We start from the raw sequence: 22,746 nt of genomic DNA, 5'->3' as shown, positions 1-22,746 counted from the left end.
TTCTCACTACAGATATGGAACGTCATTTAAGGTGTGAGATGACATATGAGCAGTGCTCTGAGCTTTCAGCCAGTAGACCCCCTCAGATGAAAGGACCCTCCCTTTGCTCTTTCATCTTTTAGTGCTGGCTGGCGGCCATCCAGAACCTAGTATGAGTCACTCTTGAAAGTGGAACTAAACTGAATACCTGGTGGTAGCTTGTTGGATGCTAAATTTTAGTACTAGATAGCAAGCTGAGAAAGATATGTGTATTTGCTTCCATTACTGCTTCTCACCCTTATTTACTTCCAAATTGGCTCTCTTTACAATGCATCTCTACTTCTGTTTACCAAGTTCATGTAGGAAGTGGAACTGTTAAATGTATTGCTGGTTCCATTCCATTCAAGTCTACTTAATACGTGATATACTCTTTTCTGCACGGAACTCTCTCTTCTAGTGTTTTGTTATACTGGCATCTCTTCGCCAGAGCCCTCTGCCAGCTCTGAGTTTTCTACCTCAAAATGAGAATGCCTCAAGGCCCTCTTTCTCTTATTCTCTGCATGATTGTCTAGAGGTTAAAAGCTGACTCTTTTTTGATGTCTTCACATTCATATGTTCATCTCACATTCTCTGCAGGTTTTAACCACTTTTTCCATCTAACTGCTATAAAATATCCACTTGAAAGTCTTGAGGATACAACCCACATGTCTAAAATACAACCTAAGCAAGCTCAAATCTACCCCCACACCATCCTTTCATTCTTATACTCCCCCATGTCATAAAGACCTCAGTTATTTACCTAGGTCAGTGACGGCAAAGCTTTTAGAACTTTCAGCTGTTACAGCCTGCTGTGGCATAGGTGCAGTAGGTTCACCGCCACTAATGTAGATGTCTGAGGTAATGACTGAGAAGACATTTGTGTCCCTCCTGCTCTTTACCCTCCATTCTTCACCTATCAGAAAAGCCTCCCACCAACTTATCCAGCTCCCATCTCACCACCACCATTACGTCCACACCTTTAATTTATTTTTTATGATAACAAAATGATCTTAGAATATAAATAAGATTATGGCAGTTGCCTAGTTTAAAGCCTTTTCACATCACTGAATACTCCCTTGATATGTTTGGTTCCACATTTCCTCAGTTTTCTGCTCAGAAGATACTTATGAAAAGCCTTACCCACCATCACAATATGCTGTGCAATAATGCTACTGACCAATGAACTCATTTCATTAAGAAAAAAATAAGGCAACAAACAGATGCCATGGGATGTAGTGACTAGAAATCATCAAATTATTTTTTCTACAGCCAGAATACACAATCCAAGAATCAAGTGGTCAAGATTTGTGGATACCTTTTAAATCACAGCAGTAAAAAAGTCTGTTTCACTTCTCTATAACTCTACCTTCATTAGTTTACATTATTACTATCTATAGATTAATAATTTCCATGGAAACAATTCGCTAAAAACAGTCACATGGGCAACTGAGGCTCTCGTTGCTTTCACTGAGACACAGTACCAACACCCACAACTTACAGGAAGGTTCAGCTCACAATACAGGACATGCCTGGAAGGCTCTGAGACATCATGGGAGAAGAGCATGGAGCAGCACAGTTGCTCAGTTCATGGCAGCAGGAACACAGAATGGAGGAACAGTGCCATAGTGGAGGGGATCGAGACCAGACCTAAAAGCCATCTGTCTGTGGCCCACCCACCATACATACAGGTGTGTGCCACCAACCCTTGGGGTGGACCCCAAACAAGTTGAAACTCACTCTAACCACTACATCAGCTATAGATAACTGAGATGAAAAAATGAAAGAGCCAGAGTGTTCAAAACAAGGGATCCTGGACTAAGTGGTTCAGAGAATCAATAATAGTTTTTAAGAGTTGTCTTTCTTTGTAGACAGATGAATTTACAGAGTGAATTTGGGTTATAAGAAGGAAAACACACATTAGGAGGAAACCCTTTTATTAAAGTGTTGTGGAGAAATTAGTGTATGAATAAACTAATGGTCAGTGAAAGGTCTACATTGGAGCTTTGCTGCCTGTCAAGAGCCATTTTCAGCATATCACCTCCTACAATAGAAGCCAGCTAAAGATACTGTGTTTTATGGATGAAGGCCTAAAAGCTTCAGACATTCAGACTGTTTCAACTTGATGCCTGAGGGAATAACAAAAAGACCCAGAAAGAGTCTGAGGTTAATGAAAGAAGTGGTAGCTTCAAAGTGAGAATCTAAATGACAAAACAGCACATATCCATGAACTTCTAAAGTCATGGCAAGGCTTCCAAATGGCAAATACAGAAAGGTGTTCTTTATGGTTTTCTTCAGACAGATGATTTTTATATCAGTGATATATAGTACATGAAAGTGTCTTTTTACTGGCTAAAACTTTAGAAAAATACTGGAGTAAGAAGACATGAATAACTCTTGTCTTTGCTAAGCAATAGCGTATTTACGGTAAATCCTTGGGTTACCAGTAACTTTTTCTGTGAGTGTTACACAAGATGAGTAAACATTTCTAAAAAATTTTAACTTAATTTTACTCGCAATGTAATACATGATGTCAAATGCCACATGCTCACAACTGAGTCAATGGTTCTCTCTCTCGCTGTGAGATTGGGATTGTCGTCTCCCAGCAGCAAAAAATTACAATGATTGCATCTGCAGAGGAAGAGGGGAAAAACGCCAAAGAATCCTTCAGTTCAAATGAGATTAGGAAGATGCACAAAAAGTGGAAAAAGGTGCAAATTCTGTAGAAAAGCACCAAAGAATGCGGTAGCAGTGAAAGCTAAGAATCTGTTTAATGACAATGTACTGTGATATTCCTGCAGAATTTTCAAAAGGAAGCAAAAGCAAGTGTTATTGGATAGATAGCTCCCATGTTAAAGCTGTATAAAAAAACAGTCCACTGAGCCAGTAGAAAGCAGTGATTTCACTACTGAAAGTGAAAGTTGCCCTAGACAATAACCATCCTCCTTCATCCCTCTGTCACACCAGTCATGAAGGTTTTCAAAGTGCAGGTCAAATAATTTTGCTTTATGTTTTGCATTTTCTTTGTTATTTTGTATTACAATATAGTATCAAACTCATTTTTATGTGAATATTTTTTGAGTTGTGGAATGAATCATCTGCATTTCTATAATTTCTTAAGGGGGAATCTGCTTTAATACAAAAGTGCCTGGATTACAAGCATGTTTCTGGAAAGAATTAGGCTTATAAGTAAGGTCTTACTGTATATGCATCCTCATCACAGTTTCTGTCCATGCTCTTCTCATTAATTTTTTCCTTTTCTTTCCCCTAAATATATTGAGCTAATTCCTGAATTAAGGTTTTTTGATTGCAAAATGATCGGGATGCTCTCCTGCATCTCAGATACACTGTGGCATTGCTGTGAGCATAACTATCGTCTCCCGTAAAAGCTGGAGCTGTCAATACTCTTATTTCCACCTGGTATCCCACATCCTGCCACAGAACACCAACATAACACTGTACAAGCTGCAGCAGCAGGAGAAACCATTTGTATTCTAGTCCAGAGTATTGTGAAAAGTACCCCACAGAATATTAAGAGGCTAGGCAGTCTATTTTAAGCCAACTACTTAGGGGATCAACAAGTGAAACATCTACATTGTAAGCAGAATAGGTACAGCAAGAATGGATTTACATAGTAATACAATGCACACTCTGAAACTTTCGTTTAAAAATGGTTGCTTTAAGAGGCAGTAACAACACAAACCATGCACTGTCTTTCTCTTGAGATGTAACAGGTAAAATGTCTGGAAATTGCATAATTTCTATCTCATTATTAACAGTGAAAATCTCCAAAATCTGTATAAGTAAGTTATATGGGTTCTGCTAGCAAGTAATTCTACTTCTGAGAAGTATGGCTGAGTTACTTACATCCTGGGTCATCCAAATTAATAAAAATACTAAAAGTGTACTACAACAGGGAGGAACACATGAGGTTCCCATTTGAAGTTCATGTGAGTCACATATGTGTCAAATGCACAGTGCCCATACACTTTGCACGAACATCTCAAATGTGTTCAGTAGGTATGGACTTTGTACCTGACTTCAAAGAGCAGATTCCACTTGGAACACTTCTAGGGCTAAAGCATGAGAGAACTCAAATTAAATATAGAGCAGTGCTGCACATAAACTAAGTCATCAATATCTTATATATCTTTTTTTTTGTGTTTGTCTCCTTAACTATGATACTGCCTTAGACATAACAGCATAATCAATTTAACACAAGGCAAAACATCTTTTGATAAAGTGTTTTGACATTAAGTTATTAACCAGAAGAAATATTTGATAAACATATACAAATAACAAGATAAACAATAAAATTTTAAAGAAAAAAGTTATTGCTTTTATTTTACTTCAAGTAGAAAGTAAATTTGATACCCTTTACATTAAGGTAATGTTTGGGTCTGCTAGTAAATAAGGTCATCTGTACAATTAAAGAAAATAGTGTGAAATCTCAGGTAACTATTGTGTACTAATAGTCATAATACTATCCAACAGACTTACTAACCATTAACGAATTACAAGAAACAGAAAGGAGAAATATGCAAAATATCAAGTCTAGATGTTAGTGAGGTTGGAATATTGTTTTTTACTGAAGTTGAGTAACTCTGTTCTTCAGATTGAAAGGGAGGACAGGGACAAAAAAGAGAAGGAGATGACAATGTTTTATGCTATCAATTTCATCTTTTTCATCACAATTCCACATAGGAAAATATGGTTTCAGAACTGCAAAAAATGAAAATCACTGCCTCTTAAATCTACAAAACAGAAAAGGAGTACTGCATTTAGAAGTAGTAGAGGAAATGAAATATCACATTATGTAATATAAAATGCAAAAGTTCATTAAAAGATATGATGATAAACAAGATAAACAGTAAATTAAAAATAGAGTAGATGACTAATATATGTATACTAACTTATTTATAAAATGAAATTTTATATATCTGTGGTGTCTAACATTTATTTTGTCATACAAATCTGCAAAATAAATGAATTGAAATTAAAGATCAAAGAAAACAGCCAACAAAGAAAAAGGATTAATTAGCATCAAATGTATGAAAAAAATCATTAAGAACAAAGTATATGCTAAAACAATAGATTACATTTTATCAATATCAATAAATTACAACAAATGGAGAAAATTACCACTGTCCTATACCACTGGTAATTCACATACTGATGATGGTGTGAACATGTTAGTACATCCTTCTTGGAAACGAATTAGCAGTCCTTACAAAAAGCTATAATATAAAGATTATATTACTTGTCCTGCTAATTTTATTTTTGGAACTCTATACAGAAAAAATAATTCCAAAAAATAAAAAATCTATATTAAAGATGCACAATTATTTAATTATAGGAAAATGGAATAACGTTTTCTAATTTTAAATAATTTTAGGCCTGGCCAAATAGCTCAGTGGATTAAAGTGCCTGCAAGCAGGCACATGGGCCAGGGAGGGGTTCGATAACTGGGCCTGCCATGCTGGCCCTTCCCCTGGGGTGCACTGAGATGGCAATTGAGACTGGGCATGGTGGCACATGTCTGTAATCCCAGCACTTGGGAGGCTGTAAACAGGTGGATCACTACAAGTCCGATCTAGTAGTGAGACCCTGAACACCTTGTAGACCTTCCCTAACATATAAAAAATAAAAAAATAAAATTTACATTAAAATTATGAAACCTTTACTATAAAATATACACAGTGAAAATGCTAAAGGGAAAATTCTAAGTATGGATTTTTAATTAAATGTTTAGTGGGAAAATGCTGGAAGCAAACGCATCAGAATATGAATAATGTTAGGTTAGCAATAAATATTACATCTATTATTTTTTCAGATTTTACATTTTCATAGGGTAAAACTACATACTAATTGTGCACATTCTATTATAACATAAAGTAATTCGACAGATATAAAAAGAAAACAAAATATGTTATTTACCTCTCTTTCATCCATATTTAACCACTGCTTTGGATCTTCCTCAGTAGCCAGAAAGGCTATTAATTCCAAAGCAGTAAGTCGAGTTTGACGTCTTGAAGAGACAAATATCAAAACAGGTTTGGCTGGAGAATGACTTCTAATTGCTGTTTAAAAGTTGTGGAAAATGAAATGGTAAGCCACTTAACACCAGGATATGAATTTAATTAAGATAACAAATGGATGCATGAAAACTAATGCAAATTATTTTGTTGAACTTTTAATTTGGTCATAAAATATAATATTATTTAGTATTACTACACAGATCTGACAGCACACTGGAGAGACCGCACAAAGGCAGAGGTTATAGCTCTACTTAGGCAGTCAGGTGCTAGGACAGGGAAGATTTATGTCAGATACAAGTTGTACCCTGAGCTGCCAAACAAGGAGAAACTTGAATGCTCAGGCTTTCCACTGTCTGTGCACAAACAGGGTATGCTTTCTATTCTCACATTATATTTTGGAGACATTTCTGCTTTTCTAAGGAGTAATATTGGGGCCGGGGAGATGGCTCAGTGGAATAAGCGCTTCCCTGGCAAGCGCAAGGGCCTGAAGTCTATCCCCAGTTCTGCCAAAAAAAAAAAAAAAAAAAAAAAGGAGTAATATTACAGCACAAGTGGTCCTGAGATCTGAAGAGTCAGGTGGAGACATGCAAGGTTATGAAAAATGTCCAAGAAAGATCTCACACACACACACACATACACACACACACAAATCCCTTTATTTTTCTCCTTATATTTAGCCACCAAAAGGAAAATGTAAGAGACTGGACTAATGAAAACGTAAGAGATAGATCACAAGGACACTTTCTCTCTGATATTCCAAAATCATGTGAAGTTTCAAGGAGAAGGCAAGAGAATGCAAGATTGATCTGAAGAGAATGTGAGGGGTGGTACACATTTGTAATCAACATACAGAAAATGAGATGAACACTCTGAATCCTGAGGAGCAAGTATAGAGGAAACACTATAAATTATGTATGCAAGAAAAAAGAAGACAATAAATCATTGGCATAAATGGAAATAAGGATTCTTTGCTTCAAAATGATGGCACAAGTCAAATTTATATTTATATTTTTACTGTTAAAATTGTACTTTTTTTTTTTTTTTTGGTGGAACCAAGGATTGAACTCAGCCCCTTGAGCTTGCCAGGGAAGTGCTTATCCTACTGAGCCTTCTCCCTGGCCCCTATTAAAATTGTATATGAAAACGTTCAACCTCAATGTAATTTCCTGTTTGAAAGCATGAGCTGTAGATTTCTTTCCATGGGTGAGAAATAAAATTTATAATGGAAATGTTGACATGACTTTGACTATATTATACTCTAAGAGTGAAAATAAAGGTTTTATAAAATTATATTTCTAAACTCAAAGAAATACAGTGATCACTAGCGGCATAATAAATAGTTTATAAGGAAAGCAACTGTGCTAATACCATATCTTTTTTATATCATATCTTAAGAAGTGAAAGTATTTCGTTTTCTATTGATTTACAGAACACAAAATCTTCATTTCCATAGTGGTATGCAAGCAGCCATTTTTTACACAGATATAAGCTATTTCAACAATACATGTTATGAAGAATAAATTCATTCATCTTACTTCTTACTCTCACCATTCACCAGAATAATAAATCTTCGGTAAATCATATTAGAGATAAAATGTTTAAAACACACATAATATGAAAGTATGGCATCATTTGTACATACAACCATGAATGGATCTGCCTTTTTTCAGGCCTCAACATCTAATGTATTTTTGTTGCTATAAGAACAGGTGTGGCTGAACAGCTCACAGCAAATTTATTGTTCATTAGTGATTTTGTACAATGTTTCTGTGGAGGTGTAAATAAGCTCAACTGCCAAGACTGGTCTCTAGTTCACAATCAATACTTTGCTTCTGTCATAAGGCTAATTACAGCAGCTAAAAAGTCACCTCACAACTGTCAACTCACAACCAACAACAGTTCATATTAGCGATTTTATCTTGGAGGTCATTTTAAATTGAAATGAAAAATATTCTCTATGCAGTCTAAACAAAACATGTTTTAATAAAGTAGAAGTGTTATTCTTTATCTAATTTGTTATAAAAGAAGAAAATCACAAAAGTATTTTGTGATGAAGTATTATAAAAAAGTAAAAATTTCTGTTTTACAGTTTCTGTTTAACTTTAAAGCTAGAAATATCTTGAGAAAGCACCTGAACAGATTAGCATTTCAAATTATTTGATTACTTATTAAAATTACATAGCTTTAATCTAGCATAACTACATTATCATCTACGAGGTCTCTCTAATTTTTGATAGGGAATATACTACGTATTTTAACTCCTTAACAGTTGAGGTAAATCACTTTAGGTATTTGCTGTAGCTGGACCAGCACCACCATTTCAAACAATATCAAACCATTTCTGAATACACTCTACAACATGGTTACTATATCATTCCGTGCATCTGCAGCTTACCCTGAAAGGCAGGCTTGTTCATACTGGCCATGCGAGGACAGTAATGTTGGCCTGGGAAGCCCTGAATATGAACTTCCAGCGGAACCGGGCGTACTGACGGCCGGAAATTGAATAAGCCCATCTAGAGTAAATAACAGAAAGAAACCATTTTCATTTTTTTCTATTTGTTTATAATGTTACGATGCTTCCTTAATGTGTCCACCTGAGCCACACTACTAAATGCCTGCCTGATCAATCTTCCACGTACCTGCTTAATATTGAGCCAGTCAGCAAGGTCTCTGGCATTAGCTAATGCAGTAGAAAGCCCAACTATCCTAACAGGCTTCTCTGTGTGTGATGAGATGAAATTTGTGCGAGATACAATGACCTCAAGAACAGGACCTCTTTCTTCACCTAAGAAGGAAAAATATTAATAATTACTTAACAAATATATGCTGCCTGTTGAAGGTATGAAGTCAGGTTCATAAGCTCCTCAAAAAGCTAAGACTGGGACAACCTTATGGTCCCAGCAATCCAACTTTTGAGTATCTATACAAAAGAACTGAAATCAATATGCTGACGAGACTTGTATACGCCCACATTCACTGCAGCATTATTTGCAATAGCCAAGAAAAGGAAATCAATATACGCACAATGAAATAGTATAAACAATAAAAAGAATGAAATCTTATCATTTGAAACCATATGTGTAAACAAGGAAGATATTCTATTAACAGAAAAAAGGCAGGCAAAGATATATGGAAAGAAAAAAAGTCAAATTCATGGAAATAGAGGGTAGAATGGTGGTTACTAGAAGCTGAGAGCTTAAGAAGAGAGCCAAAGAGTACACATTTTTCAGTCAGGAGAAACATTTGTGAGATTTACTATAATACAGTATGATGATAAGAATAATGTATATTTCAACACTAGTGGCCCAGAGGGAATATTTAATCTCTCATGATAACAATGATAAACAAGTAAAGGTAATAAGTTATGGCAATTAACTTGATTTGATCATTCCACTCTGTGTATACACACACACACACACACACACACACACACACACACGTATCAAAGCATCACACTGTACCTCAGAAGCATATGCAATTATCTGTCAATTAAAACTAATAGTAAGAAAGCTGAAATTCCTAAATGACTCAGCTAGTGGCACCCACCAAGCAGATGGATCTCATCTATGATAAGAATAGTGACTTGCTGTACGTAATTTCTGTTCTGCCAGCTTCTGCTGACTCCATCCCACTTCTCCGGTGTGGTGACAATGAGGTCAGCCTGGGCAATGGATTTCATGTCTGGAGTGACATCCCCAGTGAGTTCAATAACTCTAAGGAAATAAAAATGTATCTCTTTCAAAATAAAATTTAATAATGCTTAAAGATACTTCTTGATTTCTAAAACTTTCTAACATGAATCTCAAGAATTGTAAGATAATTTCTAGGCATAAAATGAACAATATATAAACTCAAACCCTAACACAGTTAACTTATAAATATATGCAAATAATGTCAAATTTTGATTTTAATTATGGCATCTTTGTCGCAGATGACTTGTAGCACTAAAATCATATCTCATTCACATATTGGATTGGTTTTATTGGGGAATATTTTTCATCAAAAAATATTAACTTATTAAGACAAGAAAGCAATCATTACAAATTTAATTGTGTAAATTTCATTTCATTTATCAGACTGAAATATTACAAAGGTAATATAGACAAATGCAAGCATATTGAAATATAAATAAGATATGGCAAATATGTGCTACTTTTTCTGAGAACTCAGTCTTTTGGTGAAAAAGAACAAAAAGCAAAAAATTTGAGTCCTGAAGAGTTAGACAGAAGGTAAGAAAATCTGGAGACTAACTCCAATCCTAATAATTACTGAACAACTACTAAACAATTTTCTCATTTGTGTTGATTCAGAAAATAGAAAAACAGACAAGATAATTCCTCTAAGAATAATATTCCCAAACATTTTATTTTATTCACTTTTAATGTTTTATAAATAACTGAATAATCTATCCATATGGTTTAAATACATATTAAATTGTCTACATAACATTTGTATCCATTAGCCATTTAGTTTTCATTTTGATGTATTTACATATTCACATTCTCTATTATTTTTAAAAGAAGAGATAAGATAGTTGAAAATTTGTTTCTTAATTATATTTGGAGATTGCTCATTCAGTATATAAAAAGCTTACTCTTTTTAAAAAAAATTATTTTTCTGTATTTTACGGAAGGGTCTATAGGGTGTTCAGTCTCACTACTAGATTGAACTCACAGTGATTCTCCTGTTTACAGCCTCCCAAGTGCTGGGATTACAGGCATGCGCCACCACGCCCACTCTCAATTGCCATCGCGGCAAGCCCCTGGCGTGGGCCCACACTGCAAAAAGCTTATTCTTTTGTAGAGTTATAAAAAATTTATATTGTATAAATGTAACATAATTTACTCCATGTTGTCTTAATGGATAGGTGTATAACCTGCATTATTTTGTTATAAAAATAGCACTGTAATGCTTAATACATTAAAAATATCAACATAGGGGCTGGGGAGATAACTTGGCAGGCTAAGAGCCTGCCTGGCAAGTACAAGGACTTAGGTTTGATTCTTGGGATAGCCTGCTGTGCCAGCCATTGAAACCAGACATGGTGGCTTATGCCTTTAATTGCAGCACTAGGGAGGCTGACACAGGAGGATCCCTAAGAGTCTAAGCTGCGTAGCAAGACTCTGTATCAAATAACTAAATAAATTCATTTTAAAAATCAACATAAACTGCATCTTCTTGAAAAATCTTTTCTTCTAAGGTAAGAAATATAGCTCAGTGGCATAAGTGCCTGCCTTGCAAGTACAAGGTCCTGGCTTTGATTCTAGTACCAAAAAAAAAAAAAAAAAAAAGGAAGAAAAACCTCTTTATCTCTTTCTCTCTTTTTCTTTTTTATCTTCTTTCTTTTTCTCTCTCTTTTCTTCTTTCCCTTTTGATTCTGGGAATCCAAAAAGCTTTTATTTTCTAATAAATAATTTATATGTAAATTGGCCTTTAAGTGGTTCTGAAATTTACTCTAATATGAAATAAAATACAGATATAACCTTTTACAATGTGAAAAAGTTATCTTGCAAAATAAAAGGATTCACTGTGTAAAGAAAATTTATTTTTAACCTTAAAACAACGGTTATATCAATAATATTTAATACTTGTAATAGTTTTTCAATAAAAGATTCTAAAAATCAATGGAAATACATTCAACACTTTTATGTAACTTTTTATTGGTTGGTTCTTTTAGTCACAGCATATCCTTTTTGAATAAAGGTAGAAACTTACCTTTTACCAAGTCTTTCTTCAATTCTAACTTTCCAATCATCCATTCTTTCACGTACTAAGGCTTTTAAGGGTGCAATATATACTGCCTAAAAAAAGGAGGTGGATAAAAAGCCTAAGACAACACTGACAACAGCACCACATACAAGTAAACATAATATCTGTCAAAATAGGACAAACACATACAAATGTTATTCAGAAAGATGCTGCTTTATAAAATGCACCAAAGTAGAACAGAGTTCTTCTGTTGCATTAGCAGATATTTTTATTGAAAAATAATCACATAATAGATTTAAAACTAGCAAAACAATGTTAAGAAAAAAATACCACTAACTGGAAATCAATGAAAAAGTAAACGTGTGAAATGATAAAGACAAAACAGCATATAATTTCAACTGTAACATGTCTAAAATGTCAGTTTTAAAGTATTCATAAAATTGAAAAGGCAAAAATCCCTAAATATAATCTGCAAGTTATTCAAACAATTCATTTGAATAAGAAAATAAAATTTCATGTTATAAAACCAACATTCAAAAATATGTACCATTTCTATAGACTAACAACAGAGTACCTGAAAAAAAAAATAGCCAACAGAGAAGTCACATTCATAATAGCAAGAAAAGAATAATTAAAAATAAATTAAGGACTTGAAATCTATGTATTAAAAAATGCACAACACTGATGAAAGACACAGAAGTAGATATAACCAATCAGCTATGACATACGAATGAACTAAAAGGTTTGTTGAAATGCTCACACTATGCAGAACAATCTATAGATTCATGTACTCTCTATCAAATGATAATGGAATCTTTGTACACATAGAAAAACTTGTGAAATTCACATAAAGCTACAAAGATCCCGATGAGATAAAGCAATCTTTAGGTAGCACAAAGGGGCATTACCTTTTCTATTTCAAATTATATTAGGAAGCTGTAATGGTCAAAACTGTAAAACACTGGTATATAGAGAGACATATAAGATAATGGAACAGAATATAGTAGTCCAGAAATCAAATTACATATATATGGTCAACTCATCTGTTACAAGGATGCCAACAATGCACAAGGAAGAAAGGATAATTTTAAAATGATAATAAACAGCCCCATTTAGAAATATTCTTGAATAAATGGGATTAAGAAAACTTAATTTGGGGCCAGGGAGATGGCTCAGTAGAATAAGCGCTTTCCTGGCAAGCGCAAGGGCCTGAGTTCAATCCCTGGTTCTGCCAAAAAAATAAAAAAATAAAAAAATAAATAAAAATAAAAAAGAAAACTTAATTTGAACACAAGATAGAATGAAACTTAACCTGGTTCGCAGACTATATGTAAAGTAACTTGAAACAGACTGAAGACTTATATGTAAGATATGAAACTACTACAAGAAAATATTGAGAGAAAAACTCCTTGACATTGATCTTGGCAATAATTTTTTGGAAATGACACCATTCAAATAGAGAACAAAAGCAAAAATAAAGGAGGAATATACCAAACCAAAAATCATCTAGACATCAAAGGAAATTATCAACAGATTGAAAAGATGGCCTGTATAACAGGAGAAATACTTGTAAATTATGTCTGATAAGGGATGAGTATCCAAAACACGAAGAACTCATACAACCCCATAACAAAAAATTCAAATAATTCAATTTAAAAAAGGATAAAGCATATGAACAGACTTCATTCCAAAAAGGCAAATGGCCGAAAGATATGAAAAGGTACTCAACGTCACCAATCATCAAAGAAATGCAAATCAAAATCACACGGAGGTCACTTCAAATCTATTAATATGGACACACACACACACACACACACACACACACAGAAACACACTTTAGTTATACAACAACAACAAAAAAATCCTGCCAATAGCACACATTTTGCTAAGTGAAATAAACAGACACAGAGAGAAAAACATGTCAGATTTATGGAATAATGAGAGTAATGGCTACGGGGGGGGGGGGACAGAGTGGAGGATGAGAAGATACTGCAAGGGATTAATGTTTCTTTTATATGGAATCAACAAGTTCTAGTGACCTAACATACAAGAAGTGATTACAGTTAATATTACTATTTACATATTTGATTCACTAAAAGAATAAATATTAAGTGCTCTTATCACAAAAAGAAACCATCTGAAGAGAGGGACTTGTTAACTGCATTGACTAGCTATACAGACTAGTTATTTCATAATACACATTTATTAAAATAGCACATTATAAACTTTACACAATTTTTATTAAAAAGAAAGCATTATCAAAATATTAGTATTTTAATGTAAGAGGGCTTAAAATTACTAATTACTTGACTTGCAATGTCATTTACTGTTAATATAACAGGCTTCTAGGATAATATAGAATAAATCCTACTCCTATATTTCCTATATATAATCAAACTATGTATTTTAAAGTATTAGCATTTCCTTCATATCCACACGATTTGATTATGAATTATTATGCATCTTATAAAATGGCTGCAAGTTAATTCAGAAATTATCTAGGAGTTGTAGATTTGTTATAATAACACCACTGTATATATTAGAAATTCAACTAAAGGACTCCAAAGTTTGATGTACATTTTCTTGCAGCAATTATTCTAATGTGACTGGCCTTCTGGAACATTCAGAGTACTTAACAGATCTACTTACTACATTCTGCCAGTGCACTTGTAAGTGGTTAGTTTAGAGATCATGAACTACTTTTTCTAGTTGGATATAAGTATATAATTCTTTCAACAAACCTTTGAAGCAGGATACTTGTTGAAGACTCTGAAAATGGCTAATTCAGCTGCAACAGTTTTTCCTGACCCAGTGGGTGCTCCAAGCAGGACATTGCAGTCTGTATGATATAGTGTATGAAAAATCTGTGTCTGCACAGGGTTAAAGTGGCTGAAGTTATACAGGGCTTCATATGCTTTACATCCCAAAGCTGTGATGGGTAAAGGCTGAAGATCCAGTAACTCTGAAAAGATCCAAATGGCACTGCTGATACAATAACTGAAAAAAGTGCATAATACTAAATCCTGTATTTATAACAATTCTTAATTCTTCAGAAGGGGAAAAATTAAATATAAGTTCTCATATACCAGTGATATATCTTTCATTCTCCCATCATATTTATCAAATTAACATACTGAAAACTCTTCTGAAGAGTTCTCTATAAACCAACTAAATCTTTCTCCTTCAGTAAAGAATGTAACTTGAATAACAAATATATAGAATTATACATGATATGGAACTAAATTAAATCTATTCTAATCTATAAAACGCTGAAAACAATTTGAAAACACCAGGACTGGAATTGTTATTACATTTTTTTAGATTTGTTAGACACTGACCAAGCCTGAGCAACTTGGGGAGCTGCTGCTTCAGCCAATGGAAATGGAAATGAATTTAGGCTTATTCCCGAAGGAAACCTGGGTGGTTTTAAAGCACAGCATGATGCAGTAAACAACTGCCTGAAGAAAACTATGAAAATAATAGATTTCATTGTCTCTTACTACGTAGACTGGGAGCTTAAAGAAATAGAAAGTTAAAATAATTTAAAGAGATAGTTATAGATTTGTATCCTTGAATACCTGATAGACCTTGTGCTCCCCCATAATCTAGAAAGCTATCAGTTAAAAAAATCACAGAATAGCTTTACTCTCAACATTACTGCATATAGTATGAAGTTTAAGTAAGAAAATAATTAGTATCAGGAAGCAGACAGTGAACCCTCATTACGGTTTCTTGATGCAAAGTAGGTGAACTTCCTTCAAAAAATGTACTTCAAAGTAAAAAAGCAGTTGTGTGTGATACAGCATGCCTGTAATCCCAATATCCTGTGAGGCTGGAGCAGGAGGTACCTTATTTTGAGTATTCTGTGTCTGAGCAACTCAGTTTTGTGAGATCTTGTCTTAAAAAACTAAACAAAACAAAACAAAAAGTAGCTCAGTATGAAGGCTCTGGGCTCATCCCCCAGTATTGGAAAAAAGTAAAAAAGCTAATTTTAAAAATCGCCCTTCCCCACTGCTGCACTTTACTACAGGGGTAGCTCGTAGCTAACTGAATGCTTAGGATGCCAGATTACAACTGTTTACATTTCCTGCGGCTCTAGAAACCAATAGTAGGGATGCACTGCAACTTAGGAGTTGTAATGTTAATCAAAACACAGGGATAGTTTCAATGAGTCTAATACATTAAGTATTATACACTATCAATTACACAGTTATAAAAATTAAAATAAACATGTTTTATTTCAGTAAAAGATTCTACTACCAAGTGAGCTATCATGGTACTATCCATTGCCTTTTAAGATTTAACCACCCTGCAGACCCTTCCCTAAAATACAAAAAATAAAATAAAATAAAATATAACAATCGGAAATCAGGTAATTTTGCAATTAAAATACAGCTCAGCATATTAAAGCACCTGCAAACAGGGTCAGGGGCCAGAGGTTTGATCCCTGGGCCTGCCTTGCTAGCCCCACCCCAAGGCACACTGAGACAGCAATTGAGAGTGGGCATGTTGGTGTGCACCTGTAATTCCAGTACTTAGGAGGCTATAAACAGGCCGATCACTATGAGTCGATCTAGTAGTGAGACCCTGAACACCCTGCAGACCCTTCCCTAAAATACAAAAAATAAAATAAAATAAAATATAACAATCGGAAATCAGGTAATTTTGCAATTAAAATGATTCGTGCTTTCTTAATATTGAAATGGTTAAATGAACATGTATGTAAAAACAAGTATAAAGAAGCCTATTAAGCCATGTTGGAAGCATGTTTTAAATGAAAACATCAAATATGTCTGTTTATTATGAGATTCTAGAAATCATAGGTAAGTATATTTGATGAAAGAAGACCAGGAGGATCTTCAAGGAGCAGATCAGTAGGTACTAACAGTCTCCTTATCTTTCTATGTTGGTAATCCTTATCATTCTGTTCTGTAAACATGTTAAGGAGGAATTTAGGTTTGGTGTAAAGAACCTCTCCTTATGGTAAAACAAACTTGATGGAAATGGCAAAGATTAAAAGCACATCAAGCCCTACTGTGCTTATTTAAAGTAGTCAGACTTAACAGTTTTTATCCTGCAGAGTCACAAAGCTATTTTGGGCCAGCAAAATAGCTCAGCGGTCTAAAGTGCCTGCTTAGGCAGAGTGCAGCAGCTGGGGTTCGATCCCTGTGCGCTGAGAGGGCAACTGAGACTGGGCATGGTGGTGTGTGCCTAATCCCAGTGCTTGGGAGGTTGAACACAGGTGGATCATTATGAGTTTGATCTACATAGTGACACCCTGTAGACCCTTACTAAAAAAAAAAAAAAAAAAAAGTTAAAAAAAAAGAACATGTCTTTGTAAGTTAGGGGGGAATACTCTCCAATTATATGAAATAAATATTCTTTAGAGACTGGGCATGGTAGTACGGTCCTATAATCCCAGAACTTGGGAGGATGAAAACAGGAAAATTACTTTGAGTCCGATTTACATAGTGAGACCCTGTAGGCTCTGTCCTAAATACAGGGAAAAAAACAAAAAACAAAAAAAAAAAAAAGAAGGTGTATCTTTGGGAGAATTGTGTATATAAAAAATAAAATTTGACTTTAATAAAGACTTATTCCAGAAATTTTGCTTCTTTAACAAATCAAAACAGAAGGGCACTTCATATTGAAAAATGAAACAAAACTTTTATAAGTTTAAAAATTTTTAATTAATTAATTAATTAGGTACAGTGTCTTGCTAGGCAGCTCAGACCTTGTAGTGATTCTCCTGTCTTGGCTTCCCCAGCTCTGGGATTACAGGTATGTGCCACCATGCCCGGTTTTGGTAGCTGGCACGGCACACCCTCAGTTCAGAGACCAGCACGGAATTAAGTGCCTGGAATTGAACCCAGGTTCTTGCATTTGACAGGCAGGCACTTAGGCCGTCGAGCTATCTATCCAAAATTGTGCAAGTTTTAACGGTGAAAAATACTGATGAGATTGGCAAGATCAGGCTATAGATGAAAATTATTTACCTGTCACTGCCATGTGCCTGTTTAAGGTCAGAAGGAAGAACAGAATAACTGTGAAGGTTATATATTATTGGCAATACACAGTAACTCAAGAATATACAATTCATTCTAGTGCTACAATATACTTCTTGGTATTAGTATTTTTAAATATAAAATTTCAACAAATGGGAAATACAAAATCCAATCATTAACAGGTTTATTTAACATATAGGCTGTGTATCTCTAATTCTAAAATCCAAAACCCAAATTTTTCAGTGCAACATGAACCTAGAAAGAGAAAATTGTACACCTGATCAATGTGACATATTATTGTCAACAAAAAGACACACTAAAAATATTGCATAGAATTACATTTGGTTAGGTGTATAAGATATACATAAATGTAAATAAATTTTGTGTTTGGACTCTGGTCCTATCTTCAAGATATCTCATTTTGTATGTATACATAAATATTATAAAATCTGAAGCTGAAATTCTAAGAGTTTTAGCCATTTTAGATAAGTGACTCTAAATGTATACTGGAAGAATTACATGGAAAAGAAAATTTGACTTTTTCCCATAATGTAGAATAAGCTAAAAGAAATTCAAAGAAAGAGGCTGTCACAAACAGTTAACTTAGAAAGCACAAAAACAGTGACACTAAGAGGAAGGCAATGTAAAGAAATAATGATTATGTATAAAAAAGATAAAATACAGGAATAAAGTTAAGTCTCATTCTGATTAAAATTATTATAACTGGTCTAAGGCTATACTTAAAACTCAATAAAAATTAAGGTCCACAATGAAGTTCAACAAACTGTACATATTTGACTTTGAAAACTCTGTTTTCAAACTATATTTTAAAACCGGTTAGATTTTGATTTGGCATGAAACAATTTTATAGGGTACTTTTTTTTTTTTTGTGGTATTGGGGATTGAACTCAGGACCCTACACTTGCCAGGCAAGTGCTTATTCTACTGAGCTATTTCCCCAGCCCCAGATAGATACTTTTGAACATTAATTAAAACCACAACTCTGTTGAGCCAATGACTCAAATTAGCTTAATATGTTACCTGTATGGGGAGGATGTCTTTCTGGTAGAATCAGATGTTGAAAGTTGATAATACACACAGCCTCAGCTCCTAACCATCTATCAGACACTGCTCGGATGTAGTATTGGGAGGGCAGCGGCTCAAAGATAGGGATTGTAAACACTAGTAGTTGGGCTTCTTTATTTATGACCTAATGTGAAACAAAATCTTAAATAAATATAGTTATTCTGATATTATAAACATTTTAGTGTTTTACTGACAATAGTATCTGTACAAGATACATCAAAAATAAAAATAAAGTATCTTGCATTTCTTAGTATACAAGATACCGAGTTACTCCAGAAACTTGAAAGTGGTTTCCCTCAGAGGATACCTTTAACAACTGTGAAGGTAAAATTTATACTTAATCTGGTTTACATGTGTACATTATCATGTATTAACAAGATATCAGTTTGACTCATTAACAGAATTTCCTAAAAGTCATTCATTTAATTACTCTACAGTTTTTACAATTGCAGTTACCATAATTGCTACTCAGTATTCTTCTTTAAGTTCCACCAGTACTTTAAGAGCAATATCACAAAAAGTAGGTATAAATAAATACTTATTCTAAAGATAAATGCCATGAAAATAAAATACTGCTATAAAATTTTATTGCTGCCCACCAAGACTTTTAGCTTAAAGCTTTTTTGCTCTATGAGAAACAAACCACAAATGAAGTTTCTGTTAAAGAAATAGCAAAAAACCCGAATCATTCTCTCATGACTTAGAGAATTTAAGAGGAATGGTCTTTTTATATGATTCAACAGTGCGGTACTGTGTGCATATAATATTTATCTTACCTATTCTACAAATTCCACACCTTGGGAAGCCATGCTTTAATCCATGCAAAGATTACAACTGAATTTCTTAATCTATGATTATATTGCATTATCAGTATTATAACATGTAATCACTGTGTTCCTTTAAAACCAAACAGAAACTTAACATCTAATAAGTGAATTTTAATACTACTATGATCAGAGAAAAAAAGTAAAAACCAGAAAATATTTATTTTTTCCTGTGATAGCAAAATGAGAAGGCTATATCCACACATAATTTTTTACCTGTTTTTTAAGAGCAAGAAAATACTCTGAATGATAAATATGATCATTTGTAGGATCTTCTACCCAAATCCACCAGGGTTCTCCTGTGGTTCCATGTACCTAGAAAAACAGCATCCAAGTACCATTAATATCTTTTTTTGAAAATTTTATTGATAAACAGATAGCAATGAGACAGTTTCAAATCAAATCGGAAGTATAGTTTCAACAAATAACACACTGCATATATTCTTCTTAGTGGTTAATTGCTGTACAAGATGCAGACTTGAGGTCCTATTTACAAACACCATTAGAAAAAATCATTCTAATCATTAAGAGAATGCAACTATATATCTATCCTAACCACCCTGAATACACAGATACAAAATGGACATTCATCTGTATACCCTATTTTTTCTAAGTTCCGTTATTGAATATTATAGGTGTGTAAACTCAGCAAAACATTCCAAAAGGGTCCAGTAGACCATAATAGCATTGGGTCCTCTGTTTAATTGGCAATGTCAGAAATTATTGATCCGAGTCCCCCACAGCTCAACATAACAGCATGGTTTTACTTCCTATATTTCGTCTTCATACTTTTCTACTGGATGGTTAAGACCAAGGTAAAGCAGGACCTGTGCACCAAGACTTGTAGCTTTTGGGTCTGAGAAGGTCAGTGAAATCCTGTCAGGATTTATCCTGAGATCCTACACCTCAGATTGTAGAACCTTTGTCAGTGTCAGCCATGTGGATGAGTCACAGCCATTGCTTGGCCAATGTGCTCTCTGTGAAAGCCTGAGAGAGTGTTTTCTCTCCATGTGACTCTTCTTAGGCACACTCTACATCATCGATCACTTTCCTCTTTGAGTACCATTAATATTATAGCTTAAGAGATTGTGTTCTTTACAAACTCAAAACCTATTCCTCTTTCCCTAAAAACTTATTGACTTGTAATTTACAAAATGATTTTACTCAATTGAAGTATACAGTTCAATGGTTTTAACATATTCCATATTCACAAACTTATATGGCCATAATCATAATTCATAAAGTATTATTGTCCAACCCAAGAATTCAATACCAGCTACTAATAAATACAAATTAGCCAATGTAGGATGTTTGTCATAAATCAATCAAATAATATGCAAAATTTTGTGCGTGGTTCTTTAGCTCATTGCAATATTTTTATAGTTCATTCATATTTTGGCATACATCAGTAGGATACTGTCCTTTTTAGTCATCAAAAAACATTCTAGTAGGGAGATACCCTATTTGGTTTGCCCATTTTAATTCATATTTTTCTGTCTCTCCATCTCTCTGTCTCTGCCCCCTCTATCCCCCTGCCCTCTATCCTTTCCTCCCCACTTGCCCTCTCTTTCACTTCATTTTTTTTTAAATAATTGAAAAAAAATTCTACCTGTGGACCTTTTATTATACAAGGTAATACATTACTGTGGTTATATTAGGCTGTAGGAGAAAATTTTCCATTCTTGAAGCCAATAGCATTCTGACAGAGATAACTATAAAAACAAACACTCTTCAAAAAAATTTTTCAAATCTTTTTTTAACTCATTTGATTCAAGGTCTCACTACATAGATCAGACTTACAGAGATACTTTAGTCTAAGCTTTCACAGAGGTGGGATTACAGGTGTGTACCACCACTTCCAGTTTTGGGGGCGGCATGGCGCAGGGACACCATGGCATGCAGTATTGGGATGGAATCCTGGTCCTTGTGCTTGCCAGGCAGGCGCTTAGACTGCTGAGCTATCTCCCCAGCCCCAAGCATTCTCTCTTAATTACTTAAACTAGACTCTGGCAAATTAATTATGAATGCAACAGTGTCAAAAAAGAGGAAATTTTTATTCATTTCAAAAACAGTTCATTAAATATTAAATGAGTTCATGCCTAAATATAATTTTATATTTATGTGAATTTTATACAAATAGAAATATTAACTATAATTTTGTATCACTGTCTAGTCTTCACAGAAATTCTGTGATAAGAAATAATGACTATATGTTTATAGGTGAAGAAATTGTGAGAATTGAAGATACAGATATGTTAAGGCTAGTGTGGAATTCAGATAGCAACATAGTTGTGTAAATTATGTCAGCACAATGCTGACAGAGGTAACTATAAAAAAAACACTCTTCCAAATTTTTTTTAATTTAATCAAATTACAAATCTATTAATGTTATGTAATGCAGAAGGTGTTCTTATATAAGAATCCTAAAATAACCATCTGAAGTAAGCATCGTGATATTACAGTTGCTTCACCTGTCTTTCTTTTTAGCTTCTTGAAAGCAAAGATGGAGGCTTGCTTGCCTTTATATCTTCCATTTCTAACACACAAGGGGATGGAAAGACAGACCTTAGAAATGGTGCCTGAGAAAGAAGTTACAGAGTTGACCTCTACCATGTGTGTGTCATTGTATTTTAATACAATAACATCTGAGGTATTGAAGGAGGAAAGAATGAGGAATAAAAACTGAAACAAATGTGATAAGACAGAATACTAAGTATATAAATATGCACACATACATATTTATATACATTACTAAATGTTCAAGGAAGTAAAGAAAACAACAGAAGAATATATTTGTTAGGGTAACCAGTTAGTCACAGGAGATCACTGGAAAAGTAGTCTGATAAGGAAAGAAACTGGAGACAAGTACAGAATTTTTTTTTTTTTTTTTTTTGATAAGCCTAATGTTTAAGAAACAGAATGACAGAGACCCAGTCCTAGCCCAGGTCTGGAATTTCTGCCGAATTCCGGGGACGCCCAGACCCAGTCCTAGCCCAGGTACACAGCGGGAAGGAGCTGAGCACAGCAGACAGACCTAAGCCAGACGCAGCTGGATAAGTCCAAACT

At 34.2% G+C, this 22,746-nt stretch overlaps 1 protein-coding gene across 1 annotated transcript in view; it reads right to left on the bottom strand.

Moving 5' to 3' along the window:
• Nucleotides 1–22,746, bottom strand: part of Ascc3 (activating signal cointegrator 1 complex subunit 3) — a 382,010-nt gene that overhangs the window by 116,110 nt on the left and 243,154 nt on the right. Inside the window, exons 23-30 of the mRNA XM_004648215.3 lie at nt 19,897–19,995; nt 18,812–18,980; nt 14,507–14,727; nt 11,772–11,857; nt 9,603–9,769; nt 8,696–8,841; nt 8,449–8,569; nt 5,953–6,095 (exon numbers count right to left, since the gene is read on the bottom strand). Of these exons, the coding sequence (XP_004648272.1) occupies nt 5,953–6,095; nt 8,449–8,569; nt 8,696–8,841; nt 9,603–9,769; nt 11,772–11,857; nt 14,507–14,727; nt 18,812–18,980; nt 19,897–19,995 (1,152 nt within the window). The remainder of the gene's footprint in view (nt 1–5,952; nt 6,096–8,448; nt 8,570–8,695; nt 8,842–9,602; nt 9,770–11,771; nt 11,858–14,506; nt 14,728–18,811; nt 18,981–19,896; nt 19,996–22,746) is intronic.

The sequence above is a fragment of the Octodon degus genome, unplaced genomic scaffold (assembly GCF_000260255.1).
Source record: "Octodon degus isolate 3935 unplaced genomic scaffold, OctDeg1.0 scaffold00362, whole genome shotgun sequence".
Taxonomy (NCBI): Eukaryota; Metazoa; Chordata; class Mammalia; order Rodentia; family Octodontidae; genus Octodon; species Octodon degus.
Note: the sequence above shows the minus strand (reverse complement) of the source record. Positions and strands in the feature narration are given on the sequence as shown.